Source organism: Eleginops maclovinus, chromosome 14 (genome assembly GCF_036324505.1).
Source record: "Eleginops maclovinus isolate JMC-PN-2008 ecotype Puerto Natales chromosome 14, JC_Emac_rtc_rv5, whole genome shotgun sequence".
In the NCBI taxonomy this organism is placed as follows: domain Eukaryota; kingdom Metazoa; phylum Chordata; class Actinopteri; order Perciformes; family Eleginopidae; genus Eleginops; species Eleginops maclovinus.
This window is the reverse complement of record NC_086362.1, coordinates 13,133,307-13,151,287: the sequence shown is the minus strand read 5'-3', so window position 1 is coordinate 13,151,287 and position 17,981 is coordinate 13,133,307. Positions and strand designations below refer to the sequence as shown.

General features: G+C 41.5%; 1 protein-coding gene across 1 annotated transcript; it reads left to right on the top strand.

Annotated features, from left to right (window-relative positions):
* Positions 1–3,667: 3,667 nt before the first annotated feature.
* Positions 3,668–7,593, top strand: cd248a (CD248 molecule, endosialin a). The gene has a single exon (XM_063900904.1). It carries the CDS (start codon positions 3,893–3,895, stop codon positions 6,164–6,166), a length of 2,274 nt encoding a protein of 757 aa, XP_063756974.1. The 5' UTR covers positions 3,668–3,892; the 3' UTR covers positions 6,167–7,593.
* Positions 7,594–17,981: the final 10,388 nt, after the last annotated feature.

Below are 17,981 nucleotides of genomic sequence, written 5' to 3'. Positions count from 1 at the left end.
AACCAGGAACTTTTACATCCAAAGTGTAAAATCAAACTCCTAGACTTAAGAAAGTTACAAGCATTTACATTTACTCATTTATAGTATGTGTACATGTACCCACATGATTTAATCTTCCCACCACTTTGTGACTTTGGTTTCAATCTCTTCAAATGTGCATGAATTAGTTCATCATTAATTCATAAACTTCCATTCATATCTGGTATGTGTTTTACAAGATGCTCATGTTGAAGACTTTCTGCAATAAATATTTTTGAATTGATCAATACATATGTTCCGGGCAGGATGTCAACAAACAGGAATTCAATCAATTTATAAACACAATAATAAAACATAGAAGAAAAAGGGTCATTTCTCCAAAGGGCAAACTGCGGGGGCTCAAGTGTGGATCTGAAGCGCCCAATGAGGTCTTCCTGTTCAAGCGGCAACTACTCGTCAGTTTTTTCAGCTACTTATTTTTATCTTATTGTAAGATGCAACGTGCTTTTTCAGATTTTATTCTTCAACAAAGCCTGATATGTTATTCCTGGTGCCATTGCTGCTCCATTGTGTCCAGAGACAAATACAGCCCACACCCAAATGCACTGTCCTGCTGCCCGTCAATACTCAGTGCAGCACCAAATGTGGATTAATCCCCCGCTGAAAATAGTTCCCCAAAAATCTGTTGATTTTTCTCCTGTTTGAATTATGTTTTCTTAAAAGAATGTACAGTGGTGCGATGGTTTGGGGAGCCTTTTTAAAAATGAACTTTCATTCATGTATTGACCTGTTTGCTCTGCACTGCAGGGGGTCCAGATTTTTGACTTTTTGGGGACTGGAACGATGGTGGAGTGTTTGAAGCATGTGGGGACTACAGACTGCAGGAGTGACCTGTTGAAGATGTCTGTGAACACCTCTGCCAGCTGAGCTGCACACGCTCTGAGAACACGACCAGGGAGGAGCCTTGTGTGGATTAACCCTTTTGAAGGATTTGCACACATTTGCCCTGTTTAAAACAAAAGGGCAGGGCTCCTGGGCCTTATACGCATGGTATCGGCTCTCTGGCTGGGGACCGTGGGGCAGTGATGGATTCTGGGAGACAGGCGTGCAGGGACTTGTTATCTTTTTTTAGAGAACATGTGTAAAAGGCTGGTCATGATCATTTAACACAGGCTAACCTCCTGATGTCAAACTGTCAGGAAAAACCCCAGCAGGGTAAAGTCGCTTGGTGTGAAGAGTGTCAAAGTGCCCGAGTCACCACTGGTTTGAATTTCAGATGAGATAGAGGATATGCGTGTGTAGGTTTGTGTGATTGTATTTTTCAATGTGAAGGGACCCTAAGAAAAGAAGAAAAATATGTGCATGAATTCACAATCCATTTTTCTTCTTGGAGTAAGAATGATTTTATTAGCTACTTGCCAACTTCTCTATATTCCATGTGTTGGGAACCAGACCCTAAGGACGTCATTACTCACTTTAAATCATATTAACATTTTACTACCTTTCTACGGTGGCTGACAGGCAAGCGGCCCAAAACTCTGACATTAGAAGGAACGTGCTGCCCTTCCAAATTTGACTTGACAACTTGCAGCATTTTGTTATTTGCTTGTTTTGTGTCTGCAGCAGGTTTTCGACAGCATTTTACTACTTGCAGAGCTTCGTTTATGCATCACTTTTCATAAATTCTGCGCAAGTTTCTTGAAGTTGGTGTTGATGTTTCGTCATTTGCATGCGCTTTGGCACATTTGGCTTGTTTTATTTGTGTGGTTTGCGGCACATTTCTTCTAATTTAAGTGTTTAAAGCGTTTGCACCTGTCAGCCACAGTACCTTCCCCATCTCTGAATAAAATGACAATACTGTTTCAACCCATTTCCATTTTTTAAAACCCACTCACAGAGAGTGGCACAGCCTCGACAGAACAGATGGTGCTAAACCCTTAAAGAGCTGCTGACTGCTCGCACATTAAACATAATTCAATCAATCATTTTGACTTTTCATATGAAACGGTACTCGCAGCTCCCGTACGAACACAAAACAAGATTATCTTCTCAAATGCATTTACCATTTAATGTTGTGTTACCACAAAGAGTTGTTAAAGAACTTGCCTGAATGCAAAATAAATAAAATCGTGTTTTAAATGGCCACTCCACCTGGTCTTCATCATTTGTGAAAACAGCTGTGTAATATCATCTGTGGCTTTAGAGGAGCTATGTCGAGTCTGAAAAAAACCCATTTCAACTGATTTATGAGTGAGAGCTTGTGCTACACCTTTATGGGCATTACATTTGAAAGATGTGGGCATATACCAGGCAGTGAATCTGATGAATACATTTGATGTGGTTGCATTATGGGAGAAGTAGGTTCCAGTGTTATTGGAGGTTGGCCGACACTATGGGCAAAAAGTAAGGTTTCTTCTCAGCGGTTTCAGTTTCCACAAAATGATTTCTAAAGTCTCTTTAACTCTGTGTAAAAAACTGAATTCCCCCTTGTGGGATTAATAAAGTGTATTGTTCTTCTTCCTCAACCACCATGGCCCCTGGTAGAGACCAACACACAAAACACACATATCACACACCTGTTTTGCAATATATAGTGTATATGTATATATTTTTTATAATGCTGCTACTTGGAATGTGTAATTATTATTTGATTTTACATTTCTCATATGTGTGCATGCCACTCACACAAAATAAGGTAGAGTCAGGATTAGAAATCGGCCAAAAATTCAATGCCAGCCTTCAGAACCTATTATGCTTTTAATGCAGAAGCACAGAACAGGAAATGATGTTTAATGTTTCGGAGTACCCGAGAGCACTTACTGTAGGCTACTGTAGCTTCAGGTGCTCTTTAGCTGTGCAGCGCTCTAACAGTGAGGTGCCTACTATATAGTATGGGCTCTCAAACAACAGCCAGCCAGATTTATTACAGACTCCTGCTACTGCCCCCACATCCCAAATCCCCCCATTCCTTAGCCTCCTCTCCCAGACGCACACACACACACTGCCTCCCAACATTCCCCCTTTAGAAACATAAGTCTCCATTTCACAGCAAACCCGCTTTGTTTTCACAGTAAACCCAGAGGCCCTCTTCCTCCACGCCGGTGACCTCGACAACTTGCTCTACTTCCCCATCCCAAGTAAATAGCAATGAGCCACGTTGTTGTCTTTAATGTAGCTGCAGGAACCAGTATCTCCTCTCTGGCCCAGCGTTGTGTTGTTAAGGAAGGGTGCCAGATGTGTGAAAATAGACAGATGCTGGAGTCCAAGCTTTTCATGAATAATAAGAAATGATTTCCAGAGGCTAGAGAAGAGGAGATAGAAGATAATTGATTCGTTGCAGGAAATCTGTCCGGGTGGTTTTTCACGCTCATTTGGAGATAAGAAAATCTATTTCAAGTACCACCATTTCATGCATATGAATATGAATGTGTATGTATGTGTATATGTAATGGCAGAGTACCGAACTCTGTCTGTTAACAGGGCTTATGAAAACCATATGACATGCTCTGCACCTCCCCCCATTCTGACACACACATCCATGAAGCCCACCCTTCCAAAAACATACAGTTCTTTTCCTCCCTCACTCCCATGCTCACCCTACTTCTTTCTATATCCCCCTCCCTCTATCCCCACCTTTCTTTTTCTCCCCTCCCTCCCTGTTCTCTGGGACAATCTGCATGCACACAGCCCCAGCACAGATCTGTTTCAGCACGGTGGAGTAAAGAGCACAGCAAGACGGGGAAAAAAGAAACAGGGTTCAAATGAAGAAAGAAAAGTTCAGATAGACAACTCAAGTGATTCAAGCGAAAAATTACACAGCTGAGAGAAACTTTGAAAAGCAGGGAGATAAAAGTGTGAAGAAAGTGAGGGTGAGAGACAGGCGGAGAGCGGAGCGTTTGAGTTCTTAAAGAGAATGGGCTCCCTGGTGAGCGGTGCTTCTGCTCTTCTCTTTACGTCCCTGCTCACTTTGCTCTTTGGGCTTTCTTTGGTCGTGGCTCAGGATTTGAGCGAAAGGGATGCTTTGTGCAATGCAGAAGGCTGCTTTGTGGTCTACTTCCAACGCAAGATCTTCCTGGAATCATGGAGGGCCTGCAAGGAAAAAGGTGGCAACCTAGCTACCATTAAACGGAGGCAGGATGCCAACGATATTGCCACTCTTTTCTCCAGTCTAGACTTACGCCACTCGCGCACCAGCGTCCGGGTGTGGATTGGCCTTCAGCGCCAGCCTCGCCAGTGTTCCTCCACACGCCCACTGCGGGGTTTCTCTTGGACTACAGGTGACCAGGACACAGACTATACCAACTGGCAGAAAGAGGACTCCCCTAGTATGTGCTCCGTGCCACGCTGCGTGGTAATGGGCTACAGCACTCAGGAGCAGAGTGATAACTTCAAATGGCTGGATGGTTCTTGCTCAGTCCCTGTGGATGGGTATATTTGCCATTACACCTACAAAGAAATGTGCCCTGCCTTGTTAAGTGAAGGAGCAGGCAATGCCCTCTACACCACCCCGTTTAACCTCCTAAGCACACTGCTAACCCATATACCCTTTGGATCTGTTGCTACCGTGCCCTGCCCTGCTGGCACCAAGCAGGAACAGTCCGTTTTGTGTATGCTGAAGGAAGATGGCTCAGCGGGGTGGTCAAGAAATTCCCCCCTCTGCTCAGATCCCCCCGAAACATACAACTGGTGTGAACAAAATAATGGTGGATGTGAGCATTACTGCAGGCCAGCCGGTGTTCACTTCTTCTGTGAGTGTGTCGATGGGTATCAACTGGGAGACAATGGGCAGAACTGTGAGCTGTCTAATGCCTGCCCTGAAGGATACATGCTGGCACCAGATGATCGCGGCTGTCTGGATGTAGACGAGTGCCTCCAGAGTCCTTGCGAGCAGATTTGCGTGAATGCTCCAGGGACATTCGAATGTCAATGTCGGGAGGGATACCATCCGGATGAAGACGGTGGGTGTGAGGATATAGATGAGTGTATAAATGAACCATGTGAACATGCCTGTGAGAACACTCTAGGCTCTCATATCTGCCACTGCCATCTGGGTTATTCCCTGATGCCTGAGGATCCAAGCAAATGCCAAGACACCGATGAGTGCCAGATCCCCGGGACCTGCGAGCAGATGTGTGTGAATTATGACGGCGGATTTGAGTGCTACTGCGAGGAAGGCTATGAACTCATGTCTAATCACTTCTCATGCCGCAAGATAGGGAAAGGAGATGAGGAATCTGCTGTCACCCCTCCTTTTCCTTGGGCGACTAACCAGCCTGGACCTCTATGGGACCCTGTAGACTACGACTGGAACCCACAGCAGGGCCACACTGACTGGCCTCCCGAGGATGAGCAGGCTCTGGATTGGCTGACAGACCCACCCAGAGTTTTGGATCCTGATGTCATATGGGTCACCAGTGCCCCTCAGGAAGAAATGCTCTTTGATTTAGTACTGGATGCTCCAACACAGCCAGCCGAGAAAGAATTTGACAATGGAGGAGTGGACTGGTTGGAGTGGGGGCAGGGACCTGGGTCGGACCTGGACAATTTGCAGACCACAATCTACACCACGCCTTCACCCACCACAAAGTCCAGCCCTACCCCGGACTGGTATGATGATGAGGAAGATGACGATGAGGAGGAGACCACCACAGTGCTCCCCTACCTTTCCACCTCAACAATCTCTGAGGGAGCTTGGAATTGGTGGGCGGGGTTCACCACTTCCAGCCAGAACCCAGAAAATCCAGAAAATCCTGTCATTGACCTCAACATGCCCCCGGATTCCGGCTACCACAATGTGACAGAAGGAGAAGAGCAGTACCCCCTTAGGGAAACCTCCCCAGATGAGGAGTTAGTGGAGGAAGAGAAGGAAACTGTGGAGGTCACACACCAAAATGTTCCCACACAGCCGACTCCTTCCCAGACACCCCCAAGCAAGATCTTCGACATCACGGTTTCTGTCCAGGACGACAGGGGGGATAAGCAGAGCAGCACCTGGCTCCTGGTGGGGCTCCTAGTGCCCATCTGCATCTTCATTGTAGTAATGGTGGCCCTGGGCATCGTCTACTGCACCCGCTGTGCTGTTCATTCGCACAGCAAGAATGCCACTGATTGCTACCACTGGATCTCCGGGGCTCACGACAAACAAGGAGCTCCTAACCTCTCAGCAGGGGTCAAGACCCACGTTTAAATAGAGAGGAGAGAAAGTGACATTTAATATAAACAGACTGCTTCAGAGTCAAGCAGGAGTGAATAATGGAACTGGTAAGGGAGAAGCTAATTGTTTTACCCTCTCTGACTGTTCGACTGCCCACTCTTTGAACACTTTTGGATTTTGCTGTTTAATATCAATGGATTGAAGTTGAAAACCACCGAGTTTTTTGTTGAAATGGGATTCATGTGTGGTGCTTTGATGATTCATACACTGACCACTGACCATTGCTTCCTCATTGCACTAGGCTACATGATCATAAAATATAAGTGCCTTCATTATTTTTTGTATATTTTTTCAATAAATTCTCCGATATCTGCTGATATCAGAGAATAAGGTGTCATGTATTAATTTAGAATATGTCACACTTGAGCCGGATCCAGATCAATGAACTGATGGCATTCAACCTTATTGTGATAGCAAAACTTTACTATGAGGCTTCTTCTATGCAAAATCCTCAGGCTCAGTTTTTTCAATAGCATATCACTGTAGATAACCCTTTACTGTCAACTGTGTTAAAGGGATTAAAATGCATTGTTGGTGGAAAATGGGTGAAAGACTGTAAGCCCTTCAAAAGATAAGACATTCTGCAGTCACATGATAATGCTGGTAATTTGCAGTAATTTGAAAATCACTGTGTTGAATGTTTGATAAGAGACCAAAGCCTTATTTGTATATAGAGGTTCATTTGTATTTATGTTTGTTGCATATTTGTCACCAGCCTTTTTTCTTGTAGAAAATGTAACAATTCAATGACGTACCTTCTTTTATGGAGCCCATAAACATAGTGAAATGTAAAAGACTGTCTGTCTGCACATGGGAACAGTTTCCCCCACTCATGCCCAGTTAAAGAGCACTTCTCCTTTCCTTTCTTTTATTACTTTTTCAGAGAGGTTAGAGTGCAGATGTTCACACTGCACAGAGAATGTTGTAGGGGCTTGTGGTTGACATTAGCCTTGGCCTTGTTCATGATATGGCCATCAATCACTCTTCGTAACCGTAATTCATTATTACAGCCATAAACGTTTGTCTTAAACCAGCCCTGAAAGGTTGTACGGCCGTGTGGAATTACATCCAGCTGTGTGTGCAGTCAGTGCGACACATTGCTGCTGAAGCTTCAGATGTTTTCAAACTGAACATGTTCCATTAATCTCAGATTCCAAAATGTGAACACTACATTAACTTGTTTGGAGAAGTGCACATTGGATTTTGGGGTGTATGTTTCAAACAAACAAATACACAATCAGGATTAAATGGATTGATGCCGGAGGAAACAAAGTGCCAATCCAAATGTACACATGAAATGTGTCTTTATTTTAATGATAGACTGTGAAATGTAAGAAACATCAAATGTCTTTTCTTTCTGTTGCATTTTAAGGAATTGTGAATTAAAAACTATGACAAGGGTTTTTCGTTTAATCTTTTCCTCTTTTCTTTTCAGTTACATCTTTATTTCGAACAGGTAAAAACATAAATAATAAAAAACAATTGTTAAACAGAATACCGTATTGGTAGAAAACAGTATTTTATTTTACTTTAGGAATAGTCAAACATTATTTGTATATTCAAAAATCTTTATATATTTAACAACATTAATAATAATAGTATCCGAAAAGGAGCAGGAGGAAGCAAATGCTTACTGATTCCCACCCCTCATTCAACTGCTGATAGTCCTTTAAGTCATTTCTGCTCTTATAAATAACTGCTATTATATTTTATATATATTCAAACATATACATATAAATATTACATTTATACATACTTCTCCTATACTCATTCCCATATATTTCAAAGAAAGTGTTTTTGTACATCCTTTTAAAGTGGTTTATGTTTACGCTTTGTTTTAACTCCTGCTCCAGGAGGGTTGAGTGTGAAAGTTTATTATTGACCTGATTAATAGTTGGACCAACCATGTCCTAACCTATTGTGCACGCTTTAATTTTTACTGGGGCTTCCCACAGAACTGAGGTCAGTTGTCATTGAGATTGTTCAGTTGATATCTGACATGAGCAGGGATTGCCATCAGCTCAGGAAGACTGTAAAATCAGTTTGAAAGGTAAACAAATAGCAGTAAATGGAGCTGAGCTAAATTTAATGTATGCCTAAAAGTGTTGTTTAGAAGTTGTTTGCAGGTACGGTCACAGTTAGACCTCAAAGGGGGCTTTAGCAACTGCCCTTTTACTTCTTCCGTTACGTTATCCCATCAATGGATTTGTTCTTCCCTGATGGCACGGGCATGTTCCAAGATGACAATGCCAGGATCCATCGGGCTCTAATTGTGAAAGAGTGGTTCAGGGAGCATGAGACATCATTTCACACATGGACTGGCCCCAACAGAGTCCAGACCTGAACCTGATGAGAATCTTTGGGATGTGCTGGAGAAGACTTTGCGCAGTCCGAATCTCCAGTCATCAATACAAGATCTTGGCTAAAATGAATGCAAGACAGAAATAAATGTTGTGACGTTGCAGAAGCTTGTGGAAACGATGCCACAGAGAATGTGTGCCGTACTCAAAGCTAAAGGAGGTCCAACGAATGTTAGAGTGTGTGACCTTTTTTTTGGCCGGGCAGTGTATTTCAGTAGTTTGTTGGCACATAGTAATAGTGTATTACCCGTATAAAACCAGCACCTTCATATTGCTCGACATATCTGAGGTGTAATCTGATTGGCTTTACTGAGAAGGCGGTACACTTTTTTTAAATTTTCATATCCATAAAAACGTTCATAAGTAGTTATTCCAGGAATACTTTTATGTAAAAGTAACACAAATTGACGACGTGACCCTTTTTTGAATGTGGGCCCCTACCCCTCTCACATCCTCTGCACGTGCCTGGCTGTAAGTCATTGTGTACGGTTAACACCACTGCTCCGGACTTCCAAAGCATAGTTTCCTGATGGATATATTATTGTCATTCATCTTTATGGAGAACCAGCTGATGATTTAAAAGTAGTCACCATCGCAGGAATGTAGAGAAATGATATAGTAGGTGGGAGAGAGGGGTGTGTGTGTGTGACAATAGGGATTCAGTCATTCAAAAATGACCATGACCCCCAAAAGGCCTTCAGTGTGAAGAAAGGGATTTTACGGAGAATACAGCAGGAAACTGGAATGCAGTCCCCCCCCCCCTCCAGCAGTAAAGGAGCATTGTGACTGTATGGACTAATGGAATGTGCTGATCAAAACCAGGTTCTGCTCTGCGAGTGGCTCTCAGAGGGGGTCTCACTCTCACTTTGTCTCCTCCCCCGTTCTGACCTATTTTCAACACTGTCATTCCTTCTGAAGCCTTCAGTATACAGACACAATCCAGTCACGGTGAGCCGAGCATTGCTGAAATCTTGAGTAACCCTCTCCTAAACATCATGACGTCAGTCCAGCTGATGTACATTATGAATATGAATTCTGTTTAACCCTCCTGTCGTGTTCGTTTCTACCCCCTTACTTTGGTATTCCTAGTCAAATTTGACCGGTCTGATTGAACTAATCTTACATTAACACAAATCCATTAATCATCACTGCATTTTATTTAACTCCCTTTCAGCTGTAAACAATGTCTTCTGGTTTACATGAAGAACTGCAGTGAATATACAAAGAATAGACACTGAAAATGTATTTATATGAATGTGCTATCTGATGGATGAACATAATTGAGGGTGAAATTCATTTCAAGTTGACTAAACCTCAAAATTCAATGAAAGTGGTGATCAGCTATTGTATACATTGAAATGCCCTCTGTGGAGGATATCATAAGGCCTTGAGGCAATCAAATGTAAAACACAAGTAGATAAATCGGTCAGATTTGACCCAAACATGACAGGATGTGTTTTTTTTGGTGTTTAATTTAACATACTCTACATGCTATCAACAGTGATACAATTGTGCTCACTAAGGTATTTTTTCCGATGAGGGAATATGCTGATATCACTAAATAAATCAGGGCAACAACTGGATAAACAAGTCAAACCCACCTGGATAGAAAGCTTACCTTTTTATTTTCACAAACTGCCAGTTCACAGAACCACTTCCTGATTTAACCTTGACCTACTGTCCTTCCGATGCAATGAAACAGGATTAACAAACAGGAAGAGCGGCTCCCTGGGGTCTGTGGTTACAGATCCATGGGCCGAGACCGTCATTGGGGCAGAGGCGCTGCAAGTTCAGTAGTTTGTGGTAAACAGCTGAAGCACATTATAAATTGAAATATGTAACTCTCACCCTAACCCTAACCCAAGACCTGCATTATTACCTCATTTTGGAGAAGTAAAAACTGGGTGTTCAGGTCCTACAGCATAGGTATTTTTTCCAGCTGGGCTATTTAAATATACAGATACCCCCAAAAGAGATGCTTAGCTAACCTGGATATACTTTCTTCTTCTATTCAATCTGATGTTCTGACGGTTCTTTGTTCCTCGACCTGTCTGACATCTTGGTAATGAGGTCACACCATTCCTAAATCTCAGCATGTACTCTGGTGAATTCAATGTTATTATAACTTTTAAGAAATGAAGTCGACATATATTTTCCTACATATGTATGTGAGCTTTTAGTGGCTTTCGAAACACCAAAAGTTCTTTATAGTAGCACTTAATAGTTTGTACTTTAAGAATAGTAAAATGCAAAAAGAAGTGTTGCTCAAAATGGGTTTGTCACCTGTATGATGACATCATTCACCCTGAATGATTTATACTGCGTGTGCACAATCTGATTTGATTATATGGAGATTGCATACAATAGGTGGGTGGCAGTCCAATGTGAAGCTATTACATGGTAATGAGTCAGCCGCTGCCTGGCGAGCCTTCTGAGAGGAGATGGAGAGATGGGGACCTGCAAAACAACTCTAGACCATGATCCCTGAAAGCAGAGTAATCCACTTTCTATAAGTTGGAGATAGGTGAAGGCGACGAAAAAAATCCTGATGTAGCTAAACTCTGTCTCTGGTGCCGAGTGAACGACTCTCCTGTATGAAAGAAGCCACTGGAACATGTCCCAGTTGTGCAAGGGGAAGAATGTTGTAGTGCGACAATGATGACGGGAATAGGCAAGGTGGGAATGGATGTGCAATGGACAGATCAAGAAGATAGACACTGACGATCCTTCCAGAGATACAACATCAGCTCTGCAGCTTTTTGAGTTTGTTCACGCGTTCCCACATCCAGTGTACTTTGCACAGGAGATGTGCAGTGTAAGGTCATGTAAAAATTTCTGGGGTTAATCACAATAGGGAATGGTGACAATGAAGGTATGTAAAAAGCAACATTTCTGACAGATGCCATAAGCTTTAACAAAATATTTCAGCATGAGACAGATTTTATAGAAAGCATTATCAGGTATGCATTGGGAAAAAAACACACTTGCATCAATGAAAAAACTTGTTCATTAAATTGTGTAATGCCTATAACATATCATTATGAATGTTGCTAGCAAGTACTGGAAACTATTAAAGAAGAGCAACTATTTAGTCAGAGATTTTTGAAGATGTTCTAGAGTTCAATCCAAATGAAGCACGGCCTCAGCTTTGGATTTTTCACAGGAATATCTAAATAAGTCAAAATTAAATGATAATCTGCAGAACACATACATGGGTTTATGAATGCTTTAAGTCACTGCATTAAGCCATCATTGATTAATGTAATAAGAATTAACTGAAAAGGTTCTGCACAGCTCATACCTACTGACTGGACGTTTTGTTGGAAGAAGGGCCAAAATGGCCAACTCCAGGCTCCAATGTGCTTTTTGTACAGGGCGTTTACCAGCCCGTTTTGCACATAGGATCGACAAAATACACAAACAGTAATGAATTATTTCTTAGGGTCTGAAAATTTATGGTTTTTTTGTTTAATGCCATATAAAAGAAAATATGTTTCCTAGTGACCAATAAAGTTAATTTCAAACTGCAGATGTTTTCTTTTACATAAAGGTATACATTAGTGTTTAAAATGAGTAGTTGTGTTCATCAGTGGTGAAAATGACTGCAGCTTTTTAAAGGTCACGATAACTGTTTTCAACAATGTATTAAGTCCCTATAAACCAGACCTATAGTATGATCAAAGCAAATGAAAAGCCCCAGATGAGGTATGTCATTTTTGACCTCTTTCTGACTCCTGAGAGCAGCTGCACATTGCAGATAGCTGAGATAATACAGTATGTACAGTATGCTTTGTGAGCTTTTCGTCCGAGCCTTCGAAACAACCAGAGGAATACTGGTTCTGTCTATCCCCCACTGTGCACTCTGAAATTAAGTAGGTGTACTTTACAGGAGGATGTAGTTAATGAATGACACAAACAGAAGTGTTGCTTTCAAAGACTTGGACATATTGTCACCTGTCAGTGACTGGACCTCATCCCCTCCTGAGATGAATCCAATCACTGTCGTGTCACCTCTGAATTTGATAATGGAGATTGACATACAGTATGGGTGGGTGTGCAGTCAGATGTGTAGAGTTACATGTGTAGTGGAGTCAGCACGCAGCCCTGTGCGGAGCCATTGCTGAGAGTGAGCATGGAGGAGAGGTGGGGGCCAGGCAAAACAGACTGGGGGCGATTTGTAAGAAAGTCCATGATCCAGGTGCAGAGGTGGGTGGAAACGCAGAGCTAGAGCCCTTTTCTTATTAGTAGGTCTGGAATCATTGTGTTGAAGGCAGAGCTGTAATGGATGAAGAGCATCCTGATGTAGCTACCTCTGTGCTCTGGTGCCGTGTGGATAGCTGTGGGGAGGGCTTCCTCCCTGTATGCAAAGAAAGCCCAGGCTGGGAGGACGGATTGTTTTGCCTCAGTCTTTCAAGGCATTTTGCGGCAATGGGTGTGAGAGCAATCTGTCTGTAGTCGTACGACAGGGATGATGACGGCTGATTTAGGGCAAGGTGGGACGATGGCATGTGCAAGGGACAGATCCAAGATATTGATAAAGACAGCCCTTGAGATCCTTTCTGAGTACACCATCAGGGCCTGCAGCTTTCTTTGAGTTCAATGATCTGAACCCTCGCGTTCCTGCACAGCCAGTGTCTGTGACAGGATGAGATGTGCGAGGTGTAATATTGGTCTGACAACAGTGTAATATAAATATAATATGGGAGTAATACGGGAGCAATATTGGTGTAATGGGTGTAAAATGTTTAATATGGGTGCAATGTAGAAAATAGCAATCAATTTTCCCAAAAATGATATGTGATTGCCCATTTAAGGCTTAAAAAGGATATTTCATGGCCAGGTTGCCGGGAGAATTCTAAGAAAGCATCTATCAGAGGATATCATATTGGGACCCCCTCAAAAAGGGTCTGCAGCTCACTTTGGACATCAATGAAGAAACATTATTCATATATTGTTCAACCTGCCTAATAACATATCATTATGAAATAGATCATTCATAATATTAGTAATATAATATAAAAGAAATGCTATACTATTGATGCAGAGACCCTCTTTGATAGATGTTCTTGTATTTAAATCCTAAATAAAAGCAGTTGGCCTCAGTCCCTTATCTTGGAAAAGTCTAGCATCTTTCCAGGGGAATATTAAATAAGTAAACATATTAAATGATAAATCTGACCCTGATAAACATACTTGCCGTTGATGAAGTCTTTAAAGAACTGTCATTAAGCTCATTGCTCTGATTGAATGGTAATAAGCAAAATAAACTAAAAGGATATTACTCAACTCTCTCCACTCTCATCTGGACTGGACTGTGGTGTTTGGACAGTAAGAGGAAAAATGGGGGCGGCGAACATTCCAGGTGGAAACTACACCAATGTGCCTTTTTTTACCAAGTGGGTTTAGCTGCCCAGCCATAACCGGAAATGTGTTTCCACTGATATCGTACAAAAATACAGCAAACAGTAAGTGAATATTTCTGACTATGTAAAGGTCAATGAAAATAAAGAGGGATATGGTTTTTAACATTGGTTTTAATTCCAGTGATAATATAGAGAGGTGCAGAAATTAGTCCTAAAACCCGGAAGATAATTAATCTCAAAGTCAGTGTTTTTTTTTAAAGGTCTTTGTGTTTTAAAAGCCTGAAGTAGGGTTGGTGGTTCATCAGTGGTGGAAAAAGTACTCAGACCCTATTTAAAGGTCACGTATTATACTGTATTTCAACAATATATTACAGGTCTCAGATATATACACAACATGTCTGTGAAGTGTTTGCTCAAAATACCAAACAGATCCCTCATTGTAGCATGACTCATGCCCCTCTATTTCAGCCCTGTTTCTGAAGTGCTGATTCTGTGACTGTAGCTTTAAATGAACTAGCTAATGCTGGCCACGCCCCTTTGGAGCTGCTGCTGGCCACGCCCCTTTGGAGTTGCTGCTGGCCACACCCCTTTGGCAACGTGTTTCTGGCTCTTGAACACTGCCAAAGAGAAGATAACATAATCCATTACAAGTAAAAGTTTATATTGTTACTTTAGAAAAAGTACAAAAGTATTGTCAGCTAAATGTACTCAATTATCAACAATAAAAGTACTGATCGTGCAGAATGCCTCTTATTATAGTGTTATTCAGTTTCTTATCATTAAAAAATGACATAAGTGTTTTTTAATGTTGTTATTTGCCAATATGGAGCACATTTTGGATAGCACTGCATAAATAGGTATTACATATATACCCTTTAATCATATGTATTTATATAAAAAGTAACTGCAAGTGTCAAATAACTGTAGTGGAGTAAAATTAAAAATAGCAGTTTTTACTTGAGTACATTACTTGGGTAAATGTACTTAGTTACTTAACACCACTGTGGTTCACACAGGCTTTCAAGGTTTTCACACGTGTCTTAGTACGACCTGAAATACCACACTGGTGAATGTTCTGTCTGCGTCAGTTTGGTTCCTCTCCCAAAAGTATTGTTCTAATGCAAAGAAGTCACATTTGAGGATAGGAGATAAGATGTCTTCACATCTGATCAGAAAAAAACATAGACCACAGCAGGAGGGACACAATCCCCGCTCTGGGGTTTAATATCCTCCGTCTCTATCTTGATGTTGGACAAGAACTGGAGACACGTCTTCAAGGTCTAATAATGAAAAATGAATCCTGTTGTTGGCCCTGTGTGTGCTGTTTTGTCGCCCCATCCTCAGCCTCCTTCTGATTAATCATTGTCTCTGTTCAGACTACTTCCCTGAGGCCCTGAGCTTTCCTCTGTCTCTGTCCTATTCCCAAAGAAAAACAGCCCACATTCATTTAATAACTGGCTATGGTTTAACAAGCTGCATACACTCGAGGGTATAGATATTGACATCAATTCATCAGATGTACCCATTTCTTTGTGCAATATTTCTGCTTTTTGGTGTGAGCAGGAAGTGGGTTTCAGCTTTTCACCAAAAACTGCTTCCTGCTGCTACTGGAGACCAGTGTTTATTGCATCAACAAAAAAAACATTTTTTATTGATGCCATGCCACGTTGAAGGGATAGACCTCTGCAGAGGTGGGAGGAGTACTCAGATCTTGTACCTCATTAAAAGTACCAGAGTAAAGAATACTCTGTTAGTCATACGTACATTTAGGGGTGCAGTCATGATGTGTTTTTTGCCAAACCAGAAGTAGCTCCCTCGACAAAAAGCCATGGGATTTCCCCATTCGATTCTGGTGAATCGCAGAAAATAAGCTTTGTGGCCAACACACGTTTATGATTATTCAGAAGGAAAATCTCCACATATTACCACCAGTTTATGATTTGTGTAGCGTTAACGCAATCGAAGGAATAAAAAGCTAACGCTAAGCTAAAAAAACTACAACTACTACTAAGCTAAAGGCAGACTTGTGTTAGCGTGAAAAGGGTTAGTAGTCTCTTTAGTCACTTGTTAGCAGAGGTGGGAGAAGTACTTATCTTAAGTAGAAGTACCAGAGTATAGGAATACTCTCTTGCAAGTATAAATCCGGCTAGTACTAATTATGCAGATTATTCCATTTCAGAATAATATCTCTGATATGTTTTATAATGATTGATCAATAAAGTGTTCTCAGAGCTGGTAAAGGTGCAGCTAGTTTGAATGGCTTTGTATACTGCAGGGTAGCTGCTGGATTTACTCCAGGTGAACTAAAGTCTGATTTAAGGGCTGATTATATTTACCATCATTAATCCAGATCTGTAAAGAAACTAAAGGGATTACATACATGTAAACGTACATGATTTACTTCTGAATTGAAGTGGGGTAGAAGTACAAAGTACAGTACTTGAGTAAATGTGCTTGGTTATTTTACACAACTGTTTGTTAGCAATCACTGTTTTTATGACAGATATGGATTTGGACATTCACAAGTGTGATATTGACTGATGTATTTAATGCCGTAGAACAAACATCAAAATCTCGTAAGCTTGTGTAAACACTCAGCGTTACTTCAGACTTCTAACTACAAACACGTTCAAAAAACCACTGGCTTCAAGACGAGGGAACTGGAAGTGGAAAAATGCAAATTCTTTTCTGGATTTTAGAACTCGCACCACGCTATTTTATTGATGGAAGTAAAACAGTATATCAAAATCCCTCTTTTTTCTTGTTGACCTTCACTAAATCAAACAAATGAGTTTTGACTAACCTAATATTCAGTGTCAATGCAATCTTTGCTGCTTCAAATCATCAAAATGGTTTGATGGCACCTCATTCATTTTGAAATATATTTCCACATCCTCACACGGCACTCTTCATCTCCATCAGCCTCCAGGCAGGGGGCTCATAGCCTCAGACTCAGTTTGAGGGACTAAATTATAGCAATTACTTTTCAATAATGTGTAGTAATTAAAACTGCTAGATTAGATTCAACTGTACTGTCAAGGCACAAACTGCTTTCCACTGTGTTTTTTTACATCGAGGAACGCTGAATACCACATAGAACAACCACAGATACCACATGTATGGGTTGTATGTTGATGTCATTCTGCATAACATCAGGCCATGTGTTTCTGTTTGTTACAGGGAGTGTGGCCCAATTCCAATCCTACCCCTACACACGCCCAATCCATGACAGATTGAACTGTAGAAACGGAGGATTGAAACACCCTTTATTTGTCACACACATGTGCATTTTAAAACCTCTGCAACTTAACCATCCAGGAGCAGTCGGCAGTTATTGTTCAGCACCCGGGGAGAAGTGTGGGGGCCTTGCTCAAGGGTAATGCCCAGGAAGTGATCTGAGACCTCTCCAACCACAGTACTGGGACTTGAATGACTACCCTCAGGTTCTCAAGCCAAGTCCCTAGAGCTATTGTCACATTTGACTTGCTCAGGGACACCTCTGTAGTACTTGGTCGTTCCGGGACTAGAAACTGTGACCTTTTGGTTGCCAAGTCAAGTCTCTATGGATCTCCGTTGTTGGAGGTAGAGAGCGTTAATACAGCGGCAACCTTTGGGACGAACTCCCCTCTCTCTGAGAGAAACAGAATTTCTGGGCAAAAAATCTCTTGGACAAAAATAATAATATAAATTAAACACCAACACTCTTAGATCCACCTCTTTTTGTGTTCTGTAAACCGGTTCTTGTTTTTAAATCTCATGTGTGAGCTGCTTGTTTTTTTGCAATGTTAAACATACACAACTTCACAGTCAAATGCTCACATCTCCATTTTGTAGACATGGGTAAATATGATCCTCGTCAGAAACGAGGTGCATTTACTCAAGTAATGTACTGAAGTACACATTTGAGGTACTTTTAATTAAGTAACCAAGTTTCTTCCTTTTATACTGCTTTATACTTGTACTCGACCACAGTTTGCAGGCCAAGTTTGTACTTTCTACTTTATTTACTGGGATTCAGATTTTGACACTAAATACTTAGGAAAAATATGTTTATTTGGTAAAGAT